We start from the raw sequence: 14,943 nt of genomic DNA on the forward strand, positions 1-14,943 counted from the left end.
GGAGAGAGATATTAACAATTTAGAATGTTGTCAATTCAAAAGATTTGCTTTAAACAAAAAATTGTGCTGGTACTTTGCTTATTACATGAGTGTCCTGTTATTTTTAGTGCAACATGTTAGTTTATTTTTTTTGAAGCACAGGATGGCTGTCAGATCTACCAGCTTAATGACATTAATGATTTCTGATTTGTTTTTCTCACTAGTTATTATGAAGTTTCGTCGGCAATGTCACACAGCTTTCTCTGTGTGTGTGTGTGTGTGTGTGTGTGTGTGAGTGATGAGTACTAACATGATATTCAAAATGACATTCCTGATGCACCATGTGAAAGTGTCTTGCAATCATTATGTTGGTGTATTCTTTTGTGCTAGACAGAATATGGAAAATAACTGTCCTAGTGGTTGTTCTGTAATACTTTGTTAATGGATTTTAGGCTGAAAAAACAGCCTGCCATGTTTCAACTCCCTGCCCCACTAATGTGTACAGCTCACCATTATGCTATAGTAGCCTCACTACAGTTATTTTGCATTAATCTGTTTTACTACTTGGACTGAAAATGGAAGAACTCAAGGAATCTTTTTTTTTTCCCACTGTTTGTTGGATTGGCAGTTTTCATTCTTATTTCATGTTATGTTGTGGAAGTTCTTCTGATTAAATATGAAATATATTTTAGTGGAAATATAGAATTATTCAGGTAAAAAAAAAAATCATTTTCACTATCAAAATATTACAGCTGATTCATTCTACTGCCAAGAGCCCATTCACGATCCATTGAAGGAAAGGCTTGTAAGGTCCTGAATGTGGCAATCTGAACCTTGAGGTATACAGAGGTGCTTTATTGAAGTGACATTGTTGTTAAATTGATGTCAAACTGTAAGAGGACTGTGCTATCAGATAAAGAGGCAGCCATTTAAAACATCGTATGTCTTGGTGATACATTCATACTACATTACATAGCACATTCTTACATTCCTGTTTGCTCCACAATGTTATTGCGTAGAACAAGAATATTTAAAAATGTCATCAAGGTTAATTTGTTCTATATACCAATATTCTTTTCAATTCTGAGTTTCAACATTTTTTCATGATACACATTAAGTAAACTACTAAGTTTAAAGTTCTCTTTAGACTAAATCAGAATTGTTAGAAAAGACAATCATTCCCTAAGATAGTTGTTCAGTTATGCAAAAAGGGGTGTTGTAAAATAAACAAGAGCCATTGTTGGTTATGGTGAAGACAACAAATAACTATGTTTGAACTACCATAAGTGGCCTCTAAAAACATTTGTTGTCATTTCAACCTCAAGTTACCGCACACCAGCAGTAGACTTTCCCCCACGCTACCATTGGTTACAAGTGCTCCCGCCCCGAACCGATACTTTCGAGGAGAAATCACTGTGATTGAGTAAAAAATTTTTTGCATTCTCTGAAATCACACGGCATCGCAGAAGTGGTAGAGAAAATGTATAATTCTTTTACTTTAAGTAACAGCCATGTTCTTGTTAGGAGAGCACAACCCTGGAATGCCTTGAAATTTATGGCCAAATTCCACCGGCCAAGTGGTAAGTATCTGAAGTGAAGCTTTTTTGTGCTTTGATATTGAGCGAAATAGTTTGAGGTATTTAGGAAGCCGTTGAATTTGCATCTGTATTTGCATCTGCTTCGTATCATGCCCGTGTATTTAAATTTGCGGTCAATCCCTGGGTAGCAGTTTTGCCTACAGCCCTTTGCAGCTGTCAGCGTCCCCTTTTCACTGACGTACTACACGTCAAATCGTGCATTCCCACCACACTAACCAGTCATCTTCGAATAGGTTAGATGTAGGCCTACGGCATCTGCGTAACTTCCGAAAAATTACCTCTTGTGATTTGGATGTTTACCGTTCCGTGGATAAATAAAGCATCTTTTTGGCGTGCTGCTTGGCTGCTATTTGCCTAATATGTTTTTGTGCGTTGTGTCAGAGGCTACACTGAGTTGACAGTTAGACATTCTTAGTAGTCCTATGTGAAATTCGGCGTCCTAACGTCAGAACTGATTATTGCTAATCTAGGAGGTCTGCAATACATTTCAGATTTTGTGTACAATGACAATATGTTTTAATTTGATTGCCTCTCGAAATACATTTGTTTCACTTGAGCAAACAAATTTCGCCCTTTTGTTTTATTGATTTCACAAGGTTATTACTCCCTACTTTATAGAAAAAAGTTAACGAGAACTTGGGCAAGTAAATGTAGACAGAGGTCAGTGACCATCGTACGTGTCCATCTAATCACACAATCATAAATTACCGTGAGTGCAGTTATCTAATCATCACCCATCAGCCAATGAAACTGATAACGCGACCTCGCTCTTAGACATCATTTTGAGGAGGAAAGAGCTGTTGTAGTGGGTATTAAATGTGCCAAAAAAGGTTATTCACAAATGCGTGTTTTCCATTAAGGAAACTAAGTGCCATTACATTATAACATTTAGTACTGTCTGGCCTCATTAAAATCTTAAAGTCTTAAAGAAATGTGTGAAAAGTTTTCAGCATTCAGTAAATTTGTATCTCACGTTTAATATGTGAAAGCTTTTTAGACATGATTTGTTTAAACATTTAACAAATGTTTCCAAAGTTTTACACATTAAATAAATATGAAGATTTTTCTTTTTCTGCATGTTATGCATGCAGAAACTTCTTCCCCATGTAACAAATATGTGAAAAGATTTTCACAGACGAGCGCTGGGATACGGCATGGCTACCTAGTGCCACATGAGACTATGCAAATACAATGGACCATTTTACAGTGTAAAAGTTTCCTTTACATTTGGGATTCATGGTTTGAATCCTAGTCATGCCCTAACCTCTCTATTTATGCTATTTATACAGCTGTATAAGCTGTTCTTTCACAAATTATTCAAGCCTCTAATGTATTAGTTCAGTCCTAGAGGTCACCAAGAGGTTAACAAGTGTCAAATCTGGGCTTCCTACGGCTTAGCTGGTAATAATAGAAGGTTCCCAGGTCCGTCTTCTCACACCAGCACACCTGTCTCAGTGGATTTTTATAATCATGTTTAAACCTGTCTCTGGTCAGGAGCTCTGCTTCAGAAGTCAGCGGTGAAATACCCGCCACCTGATCTTCCAGAGATGCCCCCATGTTATTTTAAACCTGAACCATACCAGGTAAGATACCAGAGGTTAAGATTACTTATCATTTGCAACTTCTTCAGTAAGCACAAATAAATCCCCATGGTCATACTGTGAGCTATACTGTTTCAAGTAATACTACCTCAGATAGTAATATTAGGCCCTTTTTCATTAACCCTCCGATACTTATGCTCTGAACGATGTTTTAGGTGACAGTAACCCTCTAGATTACAAGGTGATGTGCCCTGTATAGTCTCTGAATTAATCCTTCACATTTCAGACCTGGCTATCAGAGGTAATAAATATTGAAATAAATACTGCCCTATTTTTAAGAGCACGGACTGTGTGTCACTGAAAGTATCCATCCTTCATTGGTGAGTGTTGTCAATACTGCAGATATTTTTGTCATCTGAGAAAAAACTTACAACCTAAAAGTCTTTTCTCTTTTTTTTTTCAGTGAAATCAATCATATGGGCCTAAAACATGATAACATACTTGGTGGAATGTAATTGTGTGTACTGGTTACGACCTGGAAGCTTCTGGTCTAGCCTCAGTTAACCAGTTATCGAAATTCTTTTGTTCATAATCTGTATTCAAGTGAATGACCATGTTACAGGACTCATAGATGTTCCCATTCCTTTTCTTCCTGGCAACTGATAAACACAAAATTTAGAAATTATGTAGCGTATCCCTTTAATGCAAACAAGTGGCTGTTGAATATTTTGCTTGTTGTCTTTTCTTTTTGTTGTCCTAACCCATGTCAACAACAACAAAAAAGAAAACCTTGCTGTAGATAGACCACTTTAGCCAGAAGTATTACAAGGTGGATTTTTAAGGGCTGATGCACTAACTAAGGTGGCTTGCAAAATGAATGTTGATCTACCATACAAAATTGCTAACCATAGCTCATTCTGGCTTAGCCAGTAAATTACTAATTTACATTTAACACTGATTCAGCTATGGTCTGATGTTCAGGCACAGCCAAGGTTAATGTCAGTGTCTGTTTGACAAGTTATCCCCCCTTTCTTCCAGAACATGTCTAAGGACCAGATGCTAGAGATCAGGAAACGGAACTGCAATCCCATGACCATGAAGGTAACATACTACAAGAGGCCTGTGTTTATAAACCAGGGCTACATGCAGTGGTTATGGGATGTGGATGGAAGGCGCTATCTTGACATGTTTGCAGGGGTGGCCACTGTCAGTGTTGGACACTGTCATCCGTAAGTAGTTCGAATAACATTTTACCTCTGTTTGGCATCTTGATTGAAATATTTCCCTACTGCGTTTTTTCATGCCGTTATTGTGAGTGTTAGTGTTGCTATAGAGATTTATTTGAGAGTTCATATCATCACAGAAAAGTAACGGAGGCTGCAGAGAGACAGTTGAGACGACTTTGGCACACAACAAGCATCTACGTGTACCCTCAAATCCAGGAGTATGCTGAGAAGCTGGCGTCCCTCATGCCTGATCCACTTAAGGTATCCTGTGTGGTTTGGCGTACCCTGTAATTCTGGACTGGTTTTATCATTGGTTAACTCACTGTATTGGTCCATTATAGTCACAAAATCTGTCTAACTGTAATCTATGTGAACTGGGGAACTGTAATCTCCTGTGTGTGTGTGTGTGTGTGTATGTGTTTTTGCCCCACAGGTGGTTTACCTGACAAATAGTGGCTCAGAGGCCAACGACTTGGCCATGATGATGGCACGTCTCCACACGGGAAATTTTGATATCATCACCCTAAGGTAAAGACAACAGATTTCGTCTACCTGTATCAAAGTGTTCTGTCTCTGATTCTCAGAATCTAATCTAAGAAAGAGACATTCTTGGTTCAAAGTTCTACATTGAAGCAGTTCTAAAAACAGATCTTCCAAAGAGTGAGAGCACTGAAAAATGAACATGCTAAATTGATAAATAGTTTTTGTTCTTTATGTATTAAGTACATACTGTATGACTGTGTGGTGCTACCGACTGTCAAATGGCCGCGTGTCTGAATCTGCATGCCTGCCTTTAAGCATTCAGAGCTATCAAGATTGGTATCTCAGGATTCAAAGAATTTAAATTGTTAAAATATACGACACTGACTGTAGCCATTCCGGTCTGAACCAGTCAGGAACCAGCCAGGTGCAGTTGGCAAGAAAATGCTTGTTAAATATAAAAAAAAAACCCAAGCATGACATAAGAATGACATCAGAGTGGGGGTGTGACATTTAGACATGTGGTTATGGTCACAGACTTAGTTTGTCTTTCAGGCGATTTTGCAACCAGAAAGCTTAACATATGCCAAAGTAATTAAAAAAATAAATAAATAAATAAAACAGACGAAGGACACAACCATGGTAAGGTTCGCGTGTTTAGGGCTCCCAAGTGACACGCTTGGTTGAGGTGCATGGGTACGGGGATTCGCAGTTCGAAACACCTGCTGTGCCACAGCAGCAGATTTGTGGTCAGCTGTGTTGCCTCGGTTGAGATAGTTAGCTAGTGTTACTGAAGTTCACACACAGTCAGTGGTGGTCAGGCGCCCCAGTGGTTGTGACTACTATTTCACAAATAGAGCACTCCTCTAAGCATGCTATGCTGCTTGATGACACCACCCAGCTTTTAGTGTGAAAAGATGAAAAGGTTTCACCGTCTCACACATGTCAGGGCTTTGCTAGCCTCATTGCTGTTGATGGAAGCGTGAGTCTTAGGGTCAAAATTATGGAAGGAAGTCAGTAACTGTGCATTCTAGCTTGGGGAAAGATCAAAATGAAAGATCAAAGATTTAAAAAAATAAACACTTAAAGGAACGTGTAAAATGACAGCTATATAAAAATGTTAAAAAATGACATAAAATGAACACAAGAAATACGTAATGAAGGTGATTTATTGTGAAACAACATTGTGTGATACTGTTTATTTGACATCAGTGGAGACAGATAAGAGATCAGTAAGATGAATGGGTGAGGATATAGATTTAACAGTGCTTTGGCAACGATTTATGTTTTTACAGGGGATCATATCATGGTGGAAGTCCTCAGACACTGGGCCTGACCGCAAACTCAGCCTACAAATACCCCACCCCCTCCGGCCTGGGCTGCCACAATGTACGTATCTCGCCTGTCAGTCACATTATCTGCTGCTTCCTGCTGTAATGCAATATTCCCTGATCTCAGTTCACAGACCCTATTACACAGGTGAAAATGGAACGTGAATAATGACCATGTTTTCACTCCAGACAAAAGCTGCCTTATTACTGTCACTCTAATGAAGTTTGAGCACCATCTCATGGAACATTCTTCATGTCCCCACGCACACATGCTGTATCCGTATTAGCAAAGATACATCAAGTATAATCCTGTGTAGACAGGTGATTTGTTTTCTTAATGTAACCATGTGATACAGTTATGGCAGAGTGACAGAGATACAGTTGAAACTAAACAGAACAAAGGATTACTCTTTAACACTTTGGTCTTGAGCCCTGCTCCTCATCTGTCCCTGTCATTTCAAAGAGGTTTCTAAGCATTAAAATTTTCATTCTGTTTGTTGTGAGCACGTTCAGCTCAGTGGACATTTTTGTTCTACCTGGTTTTGACACACATGATCAGTCAAGTAAAGGGCTTGGTGATAAGATGAATCAGATTAGAACATGACAGTCCTGAGAATTCAGGGTAGGCGACTCAGCAGAACTTTTAAGATAAGTAACTTAGTGAAAGGCGTACATTGAAGTCCAGTTCTGTCCGGTCTCCTCTCGTTCCAGACCATGTGCCCAGATGTTTTCAGAGGACCATGGGGAGGAAGCCACTGTAGAGACTCCCCTGTCCAAACCATCCGAAACTGCAGCTGCTCCCCAGGTGCATACACTCATACACACACTGGAAGAGCCACATATACACAAATGGTGACAGAAACACATGCATGCACACACACACATGCACACACACACATGCACACACACACATGCACACACACATTGATGCTGAGACAAGAGCACATGTGCAGCCACACACACAAACAGTGATCTCTTACAGAGAGGCACGTGGACACATGATGGCTGAGTAGAACCAGTGGCTAAAACAAGCTTCTCCTTGGGTTTAATCATTACTCTGTTTGTTCTTCTGTGAAAAGCATGTGCCACATTAGCCATGGTTTAATGCATGACAATCCTCCAGCCGCATAAGTTACCACAGGTTCTCTGCACTCACTCACACACACACACACACACACACATACACACACACACATTCGCACTCACACTCACACTCACACAGTATATTTGGCTTGCATAACCATACCCGTATGTGTGACATGCTCCTTGAAGAATGTCTCTATAAAGGTCTTGAAAGTTCCATAAATTTTTTACACAGATTCAGCACACTAGTTTCACAGGTGTGTCATTGTTTAAATGTCTGCGTGTCCTCATAAAATTTACCTGTTTTGTTCTTCACTGAGAAGATCCATCATCTTTTTTTTTCTTTACATAAAACATTCCTCATCTGCCTTATCTAATGTTGTTTCTGCTGTCATACCTTCTGTCTGTTCCTCATTTCAATGACAGCTTGAGAAACTTTACTTCACTTGAGCTGTAAACATATATGATAGTGTCTGGCTGAAGGACAAGGGCCAGATTTCTTTTTTTTTTTAAACATTGACTATATTCGCAGAATTCTTTCAGCTTCATTGCTTTTCAGCGCACTTATATCCAGGGGCAATCCTATTTTGCTTTCAAACTGTCAAAATGCTCATTAATCATGTGAGTTTTCAAGTAGCAGAAGCTGTCAGTCTCTGGCAATAAAAAACAAAGCTAAGACAAAGTTTCTTCCTAAAGCATAACAGACATGAAACGTATACAGCAGTGTTACTCTGTGACATTCAGTTTATTTGCAGGTCACTGTGAAGCTAATGACAAATACATTGGTCAACTGAAAGAGGTCTTTGCCACCTCTGTGCCCAGTCGCATTGCTGCATTTTTTGGGGAACCCATCCAGGTACACCATATACCGAGACTAATACAGATTACTTCTAGTGGATTCTTAAGTAATACCCTAAGTATTGCATTCTTAGTGGTGGTGCTGCATATTCAAGCACTGTAAAGATAAAAGAAAGCCAGTCGTCATAGCAATGCAAAATTACTATCTCTAACTACCCATTAACATGATGTCAGTCAACGTTTGATGTCAGCTTAGTTGAAACATTCAAGCAGACTATATATCAAAGAAAAAACATGGACGGTTTTATCCCATTGGTTAACAAGAAAGCTACACTCTGTTCTTTTATTCACATTACACAGTACTCTCCATCAAGTGATGGGTTGATTGTGCATATATTATACAGCAAGACTTTAAAAAACTGTGAACATTGTGCAACAGACACAACACAGTTTGTTTATATATATAAATATGTATATATAATGAGCACATATACAGTAAATGACATTCACAGATACACTTTCACATCCAACAAGAAGTGGCTGGTTTATGTATTCACACACGTAATGTAGCAGTATGTAATTATGGCATCTTCAAGCACACTGAGCACGCATGGAAATGTCATCAAGTAAATCTTTCATCGCACAGCTCAAGTCTGCACAGTCCATGTGTGATCTAATCTGCTTCTCTAATCTGTTGTAAAGCATAAATGAGCTGAAGAATATGTGAGGTTCATAATGAAAACATTGGCTGCAAATATAAATTCATAGCCAAGAGACCTGCTCTGTTCTGTTCGTATAATGTCTTTTTTATTTGTCGGATGTGTAGGTCTTATCGATTTTTTTTTTTGAGAGAGAGTTATCAGACATGTCAGATTATTTTATTATTTATTATTTTTTACATTTTAATTCTCTTGGAACTATGCTGAATAATGCAGGTGCACATGTTTTCCTGTCTTTTTCAAGCGTTCCCTTTTTCTTCACAGGGTGTGGGTGGAGCTGTGCAATATCCCAAAAACTACCTAAAGGAGACTTACAAACTTGTGCGGGAAAGAGGTGGAATCTGCATAGCAGATGAGGTGAGTCCATATCTTCCTCTAATATATACAAACTTGGCTAACTTCATTCTACTGTGCCAGATGTTACTTGTGTGAATGGGTGCATAGCCACCTGTAACAAACCATTAGCACTAAAAAAAAAACCCCACATTTATTTAGACATTGTCATACCGACTTCCTTTTAACTTACAAACTAATTCACATAGTTTTGATGCATTCAATTGTTACAAATGAATCAATCATGTGCAGACCCTAATCATCTGTTAACACAAACTGGGCTCTTGTTTGTGCATTTCAGTCATTGATTAAATCCTTATTCAGAAGACTTGTTATAGGGTCGTTCCCCATGGTGCTTGCAGATTCAGTTCATTTACCGATTTTTGAAAGTAGATGGCACGATTAATTTGTTCATCTTTTCATGTCAGGGAAAGACCTTACTTTTAGAAATGACTGGTAGGGGATTAGTTTAATAGTCTGTAAATCAACACATCTGTCAATGCCCTGAGATGAGATTTTCTACAGATTAAGTCGGTCGACGTTTCAGTGGTCATGCAGCTGAAAAGATGAAAACACTTTGGTGATCAGTGTTCTTTGTCATACGTCACTGATATTTAGCATGTCATCAAACGTTATTCCTTTTGTTTCTTCTTTCGTTCTAGGTCCAGACAGGATTTGGACGTACAGGAAGTCATTTCTGGGGCTTCCAAGGTCATGATGTCATTCCAGATATGGTTACCATGGCGAAAGGAATCGCAAATGGATTCCCTATGGGTGCTCTCGTCACCACCCCAGGTTGGTCTTGCTTTCTGTTTAGTGTATCGCATCATGTGGACTTGACAACCGCAAATTTCTGAATTTTTCTCTTGTAAACTGTCCTTAATGTGGGAGAATTGTCTGTAGTTTTATTCTTCACACAATTTCCCCTAAAGTTGCTCTTCCTTTCTTTTTTATCAGTTATCAGTTTATCAGTTTCGTGTGTCACATTTGACACTGTAACAGCAGACACTGCTCACTGGAGGTTTAGGCACCGATCACTGTAAAGCTGCTTTGAGACAATCTTTGGTGTAAAAAGCGCTATACAAATAAACTTGAGCGCATCAGGTCGTTAGTGCCACACAGTGACTGTTTGTGATGTTTCCATGTGATAAACCAAAGTTCTATATTATGCTGATTGTTTTTGCCAACAAAACTCCTTATAGGAAATGCTTATTATGGAATTAGAGATAAGGGGCAGATTGCTTGCCCCCTCCTTTTTGTGAGCTTACCTGTACAGTAATTGCTTCAGGTAATCGGGTACATGCGGGTTTAGCTGAAAGTCACACAGTAAACAAAAGCGAATGGGGGAAAAAGCGGTTAAAACCTGTAGGAGTGTGGTGGACTAGGAAACTGCAATGTAAATCTGATCTCGCGAAGAGATAAGGTACATAATACCCCAGAGAGCCTTATCTGCCATCATATACACATACACACACAGACACACAAATGCTCAGACGTACACACATACAGAGAGAGAGAGAGAGAGAGAGAGAGAGAGAGAGATTGATTCAGAGTTTTATTTTTGAGTGAATACAAATGCGAAACATCGTCCTTAGATGGTTCATTTGCTTTATGGTCCTTAGTAATACTATGATAAATTTAGCTGACAGCCCCGGCTGTCCTTCTGCAGTCTCACTCAATTGACCCTTGAGCCACTACTGCTTCTCTCTCTCTCTCTCTCTCTCTCTCTCTGCTTCTCTCTCTCTCTCTCTCTCTCTCTCTCTTTTCCAGTCACATGGGCTTTACTGTTCTTTCTTCTTTGTTTGTTTCATCCTTTCTGTGGATACTGAGAGCAGGAGAGAGAAGCCCTGGGTCTTAATGAACTGAAGAGGCAATCTATTCTGTTCCTCTCTGTCATGGAGGAGGAGCAGAGATGAGTAAAAGCTGTTTGGAGAGCTTTTGAAATTGTTCTGTGAATAGCGGGCTCCTTTGTGTAATTCTCTTCATACAGTCGTGCTTCCAAAGGCTGGTTCATTACAGAAGTTATAGGGCTGCTCTTATTGTGGTGAAACAATGGTTCTTGTTTTACAGAGATTGCCAGTTCCTTTGCAAAAGGAGTTCACTTCAACACATTTGGTGGTAACCCTGTTGCTTGTGCTATTGCCTCATCAGTGCTGGATGTGAGTATGGAAATGAAGCAGAAAAATAAAAGAAATGTGTTTATTTATATCTAGGTTGCATTTTTAAAGGTATATTCCACTATATTTTTGGTATAATGTGACCTTTTTTGTCATATACCTCCAGTGCAATAGATCAGGCCAGATAGTTTAGCCATTAAACACATAATAAAATTGTGTACAAATTATGACTTTTATAAACCCAATTTGTATCCACATAGTTGTGTTAGCACACAAAAAACAGAGTGCATTTTTTTTTCCATTTTCATGCACTTTCTTAGGTACTTCCTGAGTACCTAACAAAGGCTATCATATCTTGTCTTTATTAAATTAGTTCCATTTAATAAATGAAATGTGATATCCAACCTGGTAAGGTACATTGTGCTAATTAACTGAGTTATGATCCAGCCAGACACGTTCTCTTTCTTCCAAATAGACCATTAAAGAAGACAGGACACAGGAGAAGAGTGCAGAGGTAGGGACATATCTACTGATTGAGCTGGCCAAACTCCGGGACAAGTACGAGATCATTGGTGATGTCCGTGGAAAAGGTCTGCAGATCGGAGTAGAGATGGTTAAAGATAAAGTAAGTATGCTTGGATTTGGTTCAGGTCTTTTTTTTTTTTTTACTGGATGTTTGAGGATTGTATCTGTACAAACAGAGTGGACTCATTCAGCCATTAGGTAACCATTTACCCTTTTAAATTCAGATTGTTGCGTGACTGTTGTGTGTTGGTCTATGCCACTTAAAGCTTTTTTTTCTGCTTCATCCCATCACCATGAACTTTTAGGTAAGGCTGATGATTAACACCAACAGCAGCAGAGAAAATTCTGTTACATTTTGCATTGATGTCTTTAGCTTGCCTGGCTACCTGAGCTCAGATAATTAATAAACAGGAACATCTGGCTGTTTTGCAGCTGTGTCACACAGATTTAGGTGTGTGTTCCACTGTGTGTAGATTAGAAGAGATTCATGTCTGACCTTTTTTTCTGCTTTGTTTTTATTTGTTGGGATGTCTTCTTATGTTTGGGTAATTAAGGGGAGTGTGATCACATGCGAACCGCAGTGAAAAGATAGGCTTTAATCCAAGCTGTAAATAGTTAATGATTAGAAGGTTTTGATACGCTTGGAAAACAATTCAAGCTTCGCATTCATTGTGAGTGTGTGTGTACATGTGTTTGTGCACACACAATCCCAAAGGGCATGGAGCAAAAATTCATAAATGATTAACCAGAAAACCCAAGCAGTAAGGAGACTCACCCATGCACTTTTATTGTGTTTCCCAATCTTTTCTTTTTTTTTCATTTATTCCTTTCATGTGGCCTTTATCCAGGCGAGCAAAGACCCCCTTCCCCCTGAAGCGATGTCCCAAATTTTTGAGGATACCAAGGACATGGGTGTACTGATTGGGAAAGGTGGAATATACGGACAGGTAGGTCCACAAGCTAGCAATCCCATCAGAGTTTCTTTGGATTGGGCCCAAGGGCCAAACTTGTACAGGCACATTCAGCTGAGAGGAATGTAAAGCATGTAGTTGCATTCTGCCACTTCCAGGTACTATCACACCATCTCTCTTACAAACATAACAACATGTTGTCGTCATCATCCACTCTCAAGTCCAGACAAATGGCTTTGCTAGTTCTTAGAAGTGAGCTGTAGAAGTTTTTAAATTACTATGTATTCTGGAGAGAGAGAGAAATCAGCGCAGGCTAAAGATGTACTAGAAGCCTTGGAGCGACTAGAACACAGAGTCCAAGTTAAGACCAGTCTTAAACCCAACGCCCACTGGCGCCGAAGCGAAGCGGAGCATCATGTGACAAGCGCCACTTGGCGCTCCCAGTGTAACCCTAAAACATTATTACTCATCTGTCAAACCAGTTTACTGGGCTGCTACACGCCAGACAATATCGCTCTTCCCATTACCATCATAACATTTTGTCTGGGGATCATTTATTTTTTTGGGATTTCTTGACCTCGATTATCAACCGCTAGTCATCAATTTCAAAATCATTAATGTAATGAATTCAAGGTCTCGCGTCCTCGCGGTTGTGTTTCAAACCTCATGTGCATAGTGCCCAAATTAAACGAAGGACTTGAATGCAACGCACCCCAGACAAGGCTTTTTGTTTACAGTGTACACACTGTTAATGGCATCATGTCAAGTAAAACGAGATTTACCTAAGTGAGTTTAATTTGACATTTACATTCCTCTCACTGTCTCACAAACTGTCTACAGTACTGACACAAACAGCTAGGGGGTCACAAACTTCCCGGTTGAAAAGCGTTTATCTAAAGCATTTTATCACATATAAGAGATACTGAGGAGATAGGAGTTGTTAGAAACATGTGCTGCAGTTAAAACTCCAACTCACACCTCTATGTCTCTCACGCTCAGACTTTCAGGATCAAACCACCAATGTGCATTACAAAAGAGGATGCGGACTTCTTCTTGGCTGTTTTCGATAAAGCAGTAAAGAACTACATGGAGAGCCATTGAGAACGAAGGGAGCATCTGTTCTGAATCTCAACACTTCTCGCAACCACTACAATGGATGAGAAGTTTGTCTCTTAATTTTACGCATTACACTGTGAACTACTACTGAATGATTCTCTGTGTGTGATTCTACTAACTAGTAAGTCTTAAGTCTTATAAGGATGTACAAGAACACTGTTTATAGAACACCAATTGCTTCAATCACTTTGCAGATGATCTGACCAAAAGAGGAATTATGTGAAGAGCTGTCCCTTGAACAGTCATCAGCAGTAAGCCCTGTAAAGGCTTAAGGTTCACACGATCCATTCTTTTTGTCAGGTACTACAGTTTTTATTATGGCAACATTAAAACAGTAAGGTTGCCATAGAGCCGATCTGCGACATAAGACAAATTCAGGAGTACTGTAGAGAGGGCACTGGCCATTTAAACAACACTTTCCTTGCCATGTTATCACGACCTGGAAAGAACAGCATCAAAAAAAATAATAATTAACTAATAAAAAAATAAGTAACATAGAACATACTACTTCCGTTTTTAAAGCACTTTATCAAAGTCCTTATTACTAAGATTCAAACAATATCTAGCTTACTAACAGAAATGACATATCCCACAGTGTTATTGTTAACTGGTCAAGTTTGCTGGATGTGACAAAGATTATTAGTTTCCTTGAAAGAAAGAAGCAGTTATAGACTACAGAGTAGATGGATCCCATAAACCACAGCTGTACCTGTAAGATGCACACTAAATATTTAGAATAAGGCTTCTCTGACTAATGTTCTTGTCAAATTTTAAAATAAACCACAGGCGCTAATGTCATTCTGTCTTCTATTTGTTATTATCCTGACATATTTTAAGTACTTTTGGATATTTTTGCCTTTCTAGCTTCCACTCATTGCTATTCCCTGTTGAACCTAGTGTCAAAATCTCCACCCACTACCATATGCTTCACATGGGATTTGTACATTTCAGGACAAATGTCTTTTTTTCTTTTTTTTGCCCCATCAAAAGATAAAATTAAATTAGAGGTTAAGGGACAGTTTAGTTCTTTGGTAATTTAACCTTCTATATAAGATCTTTCCATTCTCTAAGTAAGCTTAAAAACAACCTGACCGTCTTTTAAACTTCTTAGGTGTCAGTCTAAGCAAAAGCAGACTTTTTTCCGCCAGCATAAAAGGCTGTCTACCAACCAAAGACCTCAAATCTG

General features: G+C 39.0%; 1 protein-coding gene across 2 annotated transcripts; it reads left to right on the plus strand.

Moving 5' to 3' along the window:
• Positions 1-1,391: 1,391 nt before the first annotated feature.
• agxt2 (alanine--glyoxylate aminotransferase 2) lies at positions 1,392-14,555 on the plus strand. Of its 2 annotated transcripts, XM_030770058.1 has the most exons (14): positions 1,393-1,559; positions 3,072-3,160; positions 4,157-4,347; positions 4,482-4,605; positions 4,778-4,872; positions 6,120-6,213; positions 6,867-6,960; positions 7,994-8,094; positions 9,020-9,112; positions 9,751-9,883; positions 11,159-11,247; positions 11,681-11,830; positions 12,579-12,677; positions 13,641-14,555. In XM_030770058.1, exons 1-14 carry the CDS (start codon positions 1,460-1,462, stop codon positions 13,740-13,742), a joined length of 1,554 nt encoding a protein of 517 aa, XP_030625918.1. In that variant the 5' UTR covers positions 1,393-1,459; the 3' UTR covers positions 13,743-14,555. The 2 variants fall into 2 exon arrangements, with proteins under 2 accessions (XP_030625919.1, XP_030625918.1); XM_030770059.1 differs by lacking the exons at positions 12,579-12,677; positions 13,641-14,555 and having other exon boundaries at positions 1,392-1,559; positions 9,752-9,883; positions 11,681-11,747.
• Positions 14,556-14,943: the final 388 nt, after the last annotated feature.

This window comes from Chanos chanos, chromosome 3 (assembly GCF_902362185.1).
Source record: "Chanos chanos chromosome 3, fChaCha1.1, whole genome shotgun sequence".
Classification (NCBI taxonomy): Eukaryota; Metazoa; Chordata; class Actinopteri; order Gonorynchiformes; family Chanidae; genus Chanos; species Chanos chanos.

What these genes read in the sequence shown, in the direction of transcription:
- agxt2 (XM_030770058.1), top strand. Translation starts at nt 1,460, where the DNA reads ATGTATAATTCTTTTACTTTAAGTAACAGCCATGTTCTTGTTAGGAGA. An exon ending in TTTGATATCATCACCCTAAG is followed by an intron (nt 4,873 to 6,119) that starts GTAAAGACAACA and finishes ATGTTTTTACAG; the next exon opens with GGGATCATATCATGGTGGAA. An exon ending in CCGGCCTGGGCTGCCACAAT is followed by an intron (nt 6,214 to 6,866) that starts GTACGTATCTCG and finishes CTCTCGTTCCAG; the next exon opens with ACCATGTGCCCAGATGTTTT.